At 41.1% G+C, this 9,806-nt stretch overlaps 1 protein-coding gene and 1 pseudogene across 3 annotated transcripts in view; both read left to right on the top strand.

The window, feature by feature from the left end:
• The window catches only part of LOC106881618 (mitofusin-2), a 52,515-nt gene that overhangs the window by 18,588 nt on the left and 24,121 nt on the right, over nucleotides 1-9,806 (top strand). For all 3 annotated transcript variants that reach the window (XR_008266864.1, XM_014932083.2, XM_014932082.2), the window contains exons 7-10: nucleotides 2,185-2,289; nucleotides 4,965-5,118; nucleotides 6,116-6,183; nucleotides 6,962-7,083. Coding sequence is in view for 2 of the 3 variants with exons in the window: in XM_014932083.2 (XP_014787569.1) it covers nucleotides 2,185-2,289; nucleotides 4,965-5,118; nucleotides 6,116-6,183; nucleotides 6,962-7,083 (449 nt within the window). In the remaining variant the exon portion in view is untranslated. The remainder of the gene's footprint in view (nucleotides 1-2,184; nucleotides 2,290-4,964; nucleotides 5,119-6,115; nucleotides 6,184-6,961; nucleotides 7,084-9,806) is intronic.
• On the top strand, nucleotides 4,690-4,808 carry LOC128250942 (5S ribosomal RNA; annotated as a pseudogene).

Below are 9,806 nucleotides of genomic sequence, written 5' to 3'. Positions count from 1 at the left end.
AAAAAAAAAAAAAAGCTGGACACTTTGTACAGTGTTGTCTTAGATAAGACTAGCAGAGATACTCGGCCTTGCTCGGGGTTAAAATGGCATAGATTTTTATTGCTTTACTTGTTTCAGTCATGTGACTGCGGCCATGGTGGAGCACCGTCGTTGGTCGAAGAAATCAACCACAGGATTTATTCTTTGTAAGCCTAGTACCCATTCTGTCAGTGCCTTTTACCAAACCGCTAAGTTACGGGAATGTAAACACAGCAACATCAGTTGTCAAGCAATGGTGGGGGTACAAACACAAGACACAGGAACACACATACACAAATATACACATATATACGACAGTCTTCTTTCAGTTTCCGTGTACGAAATCCATTCACAAGATTTTGGTCAGCCTGAGGCTATAGTAAGCATGCATATATATATATATATACATACATACATCCCTTTATTAACATGAGTGTGTTACCGTCACACACAGATAGGAAAGCTTTGTTTTTTTTCTGCCGAGTGCTTATATGCCTCGTTATTAGACTATTTTCGTTAGTCATTGTACAGTGAACGCCATAAACTTCAATGTTTATAAAAATACCATTATTATTATTATTTAAATGATTGTAAAATACGGCGTCGTATAAGAAATCCATTTGCACCGAAAGCATATGAATATATGCGTATATACGTACATGCATTTATGCGTATATACGTGCATGTATGTACATACCTACATCTACCTGTATATATAGATGCATATCTGGGTGCAGGACGCTGCAAAAAAAACGTGGACAGTTTCGTAACATTGTTTACAAAAAAAAGGCTGATCGTTTGCGAAGGAGCGTGTCTACAGTCCCCCATGTTCACGCACGACCAGCCATGAGGAGAGCAACGGATATTCAGCAAATCGTTTTATATTGATCACTCGCCAAAAAAAGACGAAATTTTAAAAAATCTGTTCTCTCTCTCTCTCTTTCTCTCACTCTCTCTGTTCTCTCTTTCTCTCACTTTATCTCTCTCTTTCTCTCTCTCTCTCTCTTTATCTCTCTCTCTCTCTCTCTCACTCTCTTTATCTCTCTCTCACTCTCTCTTTACACCGTCGCTAGAAGGGGACTTAACTCGTGTTTGCAAATGCTGGTGTATTTCTCCCACTTAAAAATTGTTACAAGTTATGGTTTAAAATGATTTTTAATGCAAAAATTCAGCTCTTAGGAAGCGAAAAAAAAAAAAAAAAATAATAATAATAAATGGCCGATTCCGGGCATTTTCGACCATGAGGAATCTATTGGTGCGACTCCCAGATTGCTATCTTGTAAGGTGTGGATTTCTATAGATGCAACACACCCACACACAATATGTACTGATATCCATAAAGACAGGAATGTCACCACTGGAATGCCTCTTTGATCATGTCTCAGCTGGATCGTGGCAGACCAGGGGCTAAACTACTGCTTCTGCTCTCAACACTCACACCATTACTATGTCTTCTTTATACCATTCTTGTACTTATCACTCTCTCCCTCCCTCCCTCATATCAGCTACTCTTTCTACGTTACACCTATTTCCATCATTTTCATCTCAGTCATCGTCGTCCTTTTTATTATCTTCGTTATTACTTTTCGTTATCGTCACCATCCTTATGACTATCGCTGCCATTGTAATCATCATCATCATCATAGCTTATAGCCATCACATTCATCACCAGCATCATCATCATCATATTTTATCTTGTTTTAGTCGTAGGACTGTGACCATGCTGAGGCACCACCTTGAAGGGGCTTAGTGGAATACATTGACCCCCACTCTTCATGTCTGGTACTTATCGCATCAGTTTTTTTGGTTGACCGCTAAGTCACAAACACAAAAGCATGTGTGTACACACACACACATAAACATGAATGTATTGCACTTTGATGGACTTCCACACAGCTTCCCTCAACCAAATTTACTCACAAAGGCATTGGTTGGCCCAGGGCTATAATTGAAGATACTTGCCCAAGGAACCAAGCAATGGGACTGGCCCTGAAAATACAGGACTGCAAAGTGAGCTCCTTAACCACACAGCCATCCCATTCGCTTATAATCTATAATCATCATCATCAACACTACCATTCTTTCTATCATCATCATCATCATCATCATCATCCAGTTCTAAGAATTGACATTTTTTAAAAAATTTATTTTTGATTTTTATTTCAGGAAAAGAATTTTTTCCACAAAGTCAGCTCTAAACTCTCTAAACCAAATATCTTTATCTTACAAAACAGATGGGATGTTTCGGCTATTGAAGAAGATATTGAAGCAGTAGGTGTTTTTTATATATGTGTGTGTGTAGAAATATATGCACGTCTGTGTGGATATTTCACCTTTCATCATCATCGTTTAACGTCCGTTCTATGCTGGCATGGGTTGGACGGTTTGACTGAGGTCTGAAAAGCCAGAAGGCTGCACCAGGTTCCAATCTGATCTGGCAATGTTTCTACAGCTGGATGTTGTTTCGAATGCCAACCACTCAGAGAGTGTAGTGGGTGGTTTTTACGTGCCACCAGCACGGGAGCCAGTCAGGCAGCCCTGGCATCAAGCACGTTCAGATAATGCTTTTTACTGCCACTGGCACGGGAGCCAGTCAGGAGGCACTGTCATCAGCCATGTTCAGATGATGTTTTTACATGCCACTGGCACAGGAGCTAGTCATGCAGACCTGGCATCGACCACATTCGGCTGGTGCTTTTACGTGCCACCAACACGGGAGCCAGTCAGCGGGCACTGGCCACAGCTACGACTTTGGTTTTACTTGACTCAACAGGTCTTCTTAAGCATATCATATTGTCCAACGCATCAAGGGTACTCTTAAATGGGCTGGACATGCAACACTGGCATCAGCCATGGCTGCAATCTCACTTTAGTTGTCAGGTCTTCTCAATCACAGCATATTTCCAAAGGTCCTGGTCTCCTGTCATTGCCTCTTTGAAGCCCAATGTTTGAAGGTTGTGCTTCACCACCTCATCCCATGTCTTCCTGGCTCTACCTCTTCCACAGGTTCCCTCCACAGTTAGGTAGTGGCACTTCCTCACACAGCTGTCCTCATCCATATGTAACACATGGCCATACCAGCACCGTTGTCTCTCTTGCACATCACATCTGATGCTTCTTATGTCCAACTTTTCTCTCAGGGCATTCACACTCCGTCATGTGTGCACACTGACATTACACATCCAGCTGATCATACTAGCTTCATTTCTTTCAAGCGTACGCATGTCCTCAGCAGTCATGGCCCATGTTTCACTGCCATGTAGCATGGCAGTTCACACACATGCATTATACAGTCTACCTATCACCCTTAGTTGCTAGCAGAGGTAGGAACTCCCTGAACTTTACCCAGGCTATTCGTATTCTGGCCACTACACTCTCAGAGCAACCATCCCCACTACAGACTTGGTCGCTTAGGTAGTAGAGGCTATTAATTACTTCTAGTTTCTTCCCCTGGCATGTGATGGAATCTGTTTTCTGTACATCTTCAATGTTTATTGCTCCTGTGCATGTCACACACAAAAACTATTTTCCCGGTTAACCTTCCTTTGATATTGCTGCACCTTTTATGTGTCCATAGCTTACACTGAGTACTTCGTATGAAGTTTCTACCTACACCTTTTCTACAGATCGAGCAGGGCCATCTACCTGAAGGGGATTGGGATTTGTCAGCTTTCCTACTTCCTACTGTAAAGCTATAAAGGGGTCAATACGTTTGAAAGAGATCTCTTACTCCACACAGCTGCAAAAGGCAAAAAGTGAACAGGTGACTTATTAACAGGAGAAATAAAGAACATCTTGTGAATGTCTTGAGTTTTGTAAAAGCAAACACTTAATGAAAATAAATACAAATACACACACAGACAGGCATGAGTGTGGCTGTGTGGTTAAGAAGTTTGCTTCCCAGCCACATTGTTTCAGGTTCATTCCTACAAGGCACCTTGGGCAAATGTCTTCTATTATGCACACATATATATACAGCTATTTACATACATACACACACACACACATATGCATATTTACATAATACATACTTATATACATACATACATACATACATACAGTGACAAACAGACTGACATAGACTAAAGCATAGTTATGTTGGCAGGAAATTGGCTATGCAACCACGCAGGGGTCAGTTCCACTACATGCCATTTTTACCAAATGCCTTTAACTGTTTCTTCAAGTCAATTAATGTCATCTGAGTAGAAGTTGTAAATGGAAACAGAATAGAAGCTCCTTCCTGTGTATATGTTAATGTGTGTTTGTGTGTGTGTGAGTGTCAATCAAATTGACCCCAGCGTTTACTTTTTAAGTCTTCTACTTATTCTACCAATTTATAGACTAACCGAAGCCTTGTGAGTGGATCTGGAAGGCAGAAACTGTGGATACCTGTTGTGTGTGTGTGTGTGTTTCCTTGTCTTGATATTCTGTGATAGTTGGTGTTCTTCATATCCAACCTTCTGTGTCTGGTCATGGAAAAATAACCTGTGAGGGTTGACAACAGGAAGAGCATCCTGCTGTAGAAAATCTGCCTCAACATATTCCGTCTGACCCATGCTGGCATAGAAAAGGTGACATGATAATGATGATGACAATTCAATGACATATTGTGTGTGTATACAAGTATGAGTGAGTGAGCTGTTGGCCTTTAAATAAATGGCATGCATATATGCTTATGGACATATCACATTGAATGCACCAGTTCTCGTCCGACCATCAAAGTTAAGCAATGTTGAGCCTAGTGAGTACTTAGATGAGTGACCGCTTGGGAAACCTAGGTGCTATAAGCATCTCACATTCTACAGGCGGTGCTCCATCATGGCCACAGTCAAATGATGGAAACAAATGAAAGAATAAAAGAATATATGTGTATGTCTGGGTTGTAATCATTGAATGTTTTTTCTTTTCGTTTGTGTTTCAGTTTTTTTTCTCTGTTTGTGTTTCAGGTCAGAAAACAACACATGGAACGCAATGTCCAATTTCTTGGTAAGGAACTGAATGTAGTGCGACCAGAAGACGCTGAAACCCGTGTGTTCTTTGTGTCGGCACGAGAAGCCTTAATGTCCCGGTTACATGAAGATAAAGGAACGCCAACACCAGGTAAGTCTTTCTTTGATTGTCACCTTTAGCCATGCCTACCTCTCCATAACTATGGCATGCCTAGTGGATAGGGGTGGGGGGCTTTGATAACCTTTATGTCAACTACCTGTCCCTAACGATTGGATACCAGGTGTTGTTTGACAGTTGTAAATGAGTGTCACTGTCATACAAGCAACGTCCTTCATTTACGGTTTACCATGAAAAACATGTCTCCAAGCAACACATTTCTGCATGGCCAGACAAGTGGGGGTTGATGACAGGAAGGGCATCCAACCACAGACATTCTAATTCAACAAATCTCATTAAGCCCCCCACACAAGCATAATGACACCGATGATTATCTATGGTTCCAGAACAACAGGTAGGAAAGTAGTTCTGTTGTCTTTTCATGAAATAAATCCAAACGGTCTGAACGAATGTCTTTGCAGCAGATATTTTCTGTTACTCTTGCTGAACCCTAATCCTAACCCTAACCCTAACCCTAACCCTAACCCCGCCAGCTCAGCCCCTTATTAAACAAGCCTATGATCGAAGATATTCAAGCCACAAACATTGCATCTTTGTAATTCCCCAACACCACCCCCGTCAATGGTGGCGTTGGGATTTGTTTCAGTTAGAGTTTCTGTGTTTGGATGCCCTTTCTTGGCTGGAGGGCTTGGTGGCAACGGAGACAACACTGACCTAGCACACTTGCATGTGTGAAGCTGATATGGGCACGCACACACACACACACACACACACACACACACATGATAGGCTTCCTCGCAGTTTCCATCCACCAAATTCCCTCAAGGCATTGGTTGGCCCTGTGTTATAGTAGAAGACATTTACCCAAGATGTCCTGCATTGGGATTGAACTCATAACGACATAGTTGCTATACCTGCCCTGATTTGCAAATGTTTGTTTTCCTCATAAATCCAAAATGTAATCATAAAATCTAAACTCTTTTCTCTCTCACTTTTTTTCTTTTTCTTTTTTCGTTTTTTCTGTTTTTAGTTGGTGCCTTACAGGAAGGTTTTCAAGTTCGTTTATTTGAATTTGCAAACTTTGAACGAACATTTGAGGTACGGTCAATACATTGCCCCTTTTCTACTTTTTTATTTCCCTTTTTTTTTGTCTTTTTACTTAGCATTGATACTAACCCAGTGGTTTAACTGTTGCACCTGTGGTCACAAAACCCTGGTTCAATTCCCTGACCAGGCTGTGTTGTTTCCTTGAGCAATACACTTCATTTCACATTACTCAAGCCCCACTCGACTGAATGAGTATACCCTGTAATGGGTTGGTGTTCCTGTTCAGGGGATAACATTGTGATCTCATGTTCAATATTTCTTCTGTGTCCGTCTCGACATCGAGATTTCTCTTTGGCATGATTGCTATGAAAACAAAACGATTATAAACTCTTTTGAGCTAAATCTAAAAAATGTGTTTATTTTTGCAATTAAGTAATAGACCCTTAAATATATTTAATAGTGAAAAAAACAAATAAAATAAAAAAAGAGCAAAAAAATAAATGCAACTGTACATGAAATAGGACTCTTATAATAATTCTGAAATGAACACTCCGATTCCCAGTCTATGATTCATCATATTCAAAGGGAAAACACAGTAGAATATAAGATGGCTAACGAGGATTCTATTTGTTGATAGACAGACAGGTAGCTAAGTTAGTGTCAGCATAGAACAGAAAACTGCTGACGAGAATTATATTTGCCAAAAGATAGATAAATAAGTTATTGTTAAGAGACACTCACTCTCTCTCTTCCTCTTTCTCAGCCACTCATTAGCACCCTCTCTGCCTCTCCCATTCACTAACTCTCTCTTTCTCTCTCTCTCTTTTAGGAATGTATCTCCAAGTCTGCTGTGAAGACAAAGTTTGAATTACACACAGAACGTGGTAAACACATCAGCAGTAACTTGCGCACCGTAATGGAAGATGTGCATCAAAGAAGTCTCCAACGCAGGTCTACACTGTCGGCACTTACTTCTTCTTCTTCTTCTCTTTCAGTTGTGTGCAGTGTATGCACGTTGTGTGCTGTGCACTCATCCCTTCTCTGCATAGATTTGTCTAGATTAACGCTTGACCAATGGAAGGTAGGAAGGAGCTGTTCTGGTCCCCAGCTAATTTCTTCAAGGAAGGGACGGACACACATTCATGCATGCATGCACACGCATCTCATGTCAGTTTCAACAAATTACGGCGGAACTTGATAAATAGAACTTAAAGGGAGGTAAATCAAATAGAACAAGGTATTTTGTTCAATGCTCTACTGATTCTGCTAGCTGCTTCCATTTGATGGTAATGGTTTCTATGTTAGTTTTGGTCATTCAGTCAAGCAACCTTACTCTGAAAGTAGCTGAGTATTCCATAGACACGCATACTTGCTGTAATCCTCAAGCAGAATCAGTACAACACAGGATTTAACATGGCTAGAACTTTGAATTACAGAGGTACAAAGGAATATATATATATATATATATATATATCATCATCATCGTTTAATGTCCGCTTTCCATGCTAGCATGGGTTGGACGATTTGACTGAGGACTGGTGAAACCAGATGGCTACACCAGCCTCCAATCTGATTTGGCAGAGTTTCTACAGCTGGATGCCCTTCCTAACGCCAACCACTCAGAGAGTGTAGTGGGTGCTTTTACGTGCCACCCGCACGAAGGCCATATATATGTCATCATCATCAACAGTTAACATCTGTTGTCCATGTTGGCATGGACTCGACAGTGTGACCAAAGCTGGAAAACTCCACCAGGCTCCAGTCTGATCTGGTATGGTTTCTACAGCTGGATGCCCTTCCTAACACCAACCACTCCATAGAGTGCTTTTAACTGGCACCAGCACCAGTATCTGCTCTTCCATGGTGGACAGGACTTCTTTAGAACGGCAGGGCACCAGATGTCTCAGTCCTTAACCATCTCCTTTGTAAGGCTCAATGTCTTGATATTGTCCTTCAGTATTTCATCCCATGTCTTCCTGGGTCTCCCTCTTCCACAAGTCCCAGCCACTTTGATTGGCACCACTGGATGCAACTATCAACTGCCATATGGATCACATGACCTAACCAGTGCAGTCTCTTCTCTTACTGCATCGAATTCCTCTTATGCCCAACTTTTCCCTCAAAACATTAGCGCTCTGTTGCGCACACACACACACACGTATACACACACTCACAGACATTATTTATCAAAGCTCTTTGCTGGACCAGAAAGCATTCTTCATCAGGTTTGCCTTTATTTTCATTTCATTTGCCATTAATGCCACCACATGGCCATAGCTCATCCTCCAACCCCACAAGTATTCTAACTTAAGTAGTAAATTCTACACAATATGTAGAAAATATCAGTTGGTCTTTTTATTTTGGTTAATTTAGGGGAACTGGCTTCTTTTTCTTAGTTTCATTATTATTATTATTATTATTATTAAGGTGACGAGCTGGCAGAATCGTTAGCATACCAGGTGAAATGGTTAGTTGCATTTCGTTCATTTGAGTTCAAATTCCACCAAGCTCAACTTTGTTTGTCATAATTTCAGGGTTGATAAAATGAGGACCAGTTAAACAGTGGGGGTTAATGTAATCGACTATTCCCTTTTCCCCCAAATTTCAGGCCTTGTGAAGGATTATTATTATTATTATTATTATTATTCTGTAAGGCATTGAGCTGGCAGAATCGTTAGCACGCTGGGCAAATGACTTAGTGGCATTTTGTCCGTTTTCACATTCTGAGTTCAAACTCCACTGAGGTCAACTTTACCTTTCGTCCTTCCACAGTTGATTGAATAACATAAGTATCAGATACAAACACTGGGGTCAATATAATCAACATAACCCCTCCCCCAAAATTGCTGGCTTTGTGCCAGAATTTGAAATCAATATTAAGGTGATATAATAATAATAATAATAATGGTAATAGTAGTAGTAGTTGTAGTAGTAGTAATAATGCCAGAATAAACTTCTTCCGGATATTTCTGTGATGCTGCATGTGTCCCTACCCCCTACCCCCTTGTATTGACATCAGTCTTCCTCCCTAATAGCATCATAATCCATCCTTCATCAATGAATCCCTGGACCCCCCCCCTAACATTGCAATATGTAGTTTTGCTTCTGTATATATTGTTGAATATTTTATTTCTATTTGTATTGTTGATGATGATGATGGTTGTTGTGAGTGTGATGATGACAGCAGTTGTGGTGCTGACAAAAGGTGACAGTTGTGAGGTTGAGGGTAGTGATGGTGATGATGATTGCTTGTTATGATTACAGTGCTTGTTGCGATGATGATGATGATATTTGTTGTGATTGTGATGTTGGTTGTTACCATTGTGACAATAGCAATGTTTATTGTGGTGTTGGTGGTGGTGGTGGTGGTGGTTGAGATGAAGTGAAGGCGCATGGCTCAGTGGTTACAGCATCAAGCTTACAATCTTGAGGTTGGGAGTTCGATTCCCGGACCGGGCTGCGTGTTGTGTTCTTGAGCAAGACACTTTGTTTCACGTTGCTCCAGTTCACTCAGCTGTAGAAATGAGTTGCAACATCTCTGGTGCCAAGCTGCATCGGCCCCTTTGCCTTTTCCCTTAGATAACATCGGTGGTGCGGAGAGGGGAGGCTGGTATGCATGGGTAACTGCTGGTCTTCCATAAACAACCTTGCCCGGACTTCTGCCTGGGAGGGTA

The sequence above is a fragment of the Octopus bimaculoides genome, chromosome 26 (assembly GCF_001194135.2).
Source record: "Octopus bimaculoides isolate UCB-OBI-ISO-001 chromosome 26, ASM119413v2, whole genome shotgun sequence".
Taxonomy (NCBI): Eukaryota; Metazoa; Mollusca; class Cephalopoda; order Octopoda; family Octopodidae; genus Octopus; species Octopus bimaculoides.
This window is presented reverse-complemented; position numbering and strand designations above follow the sequence as displayed.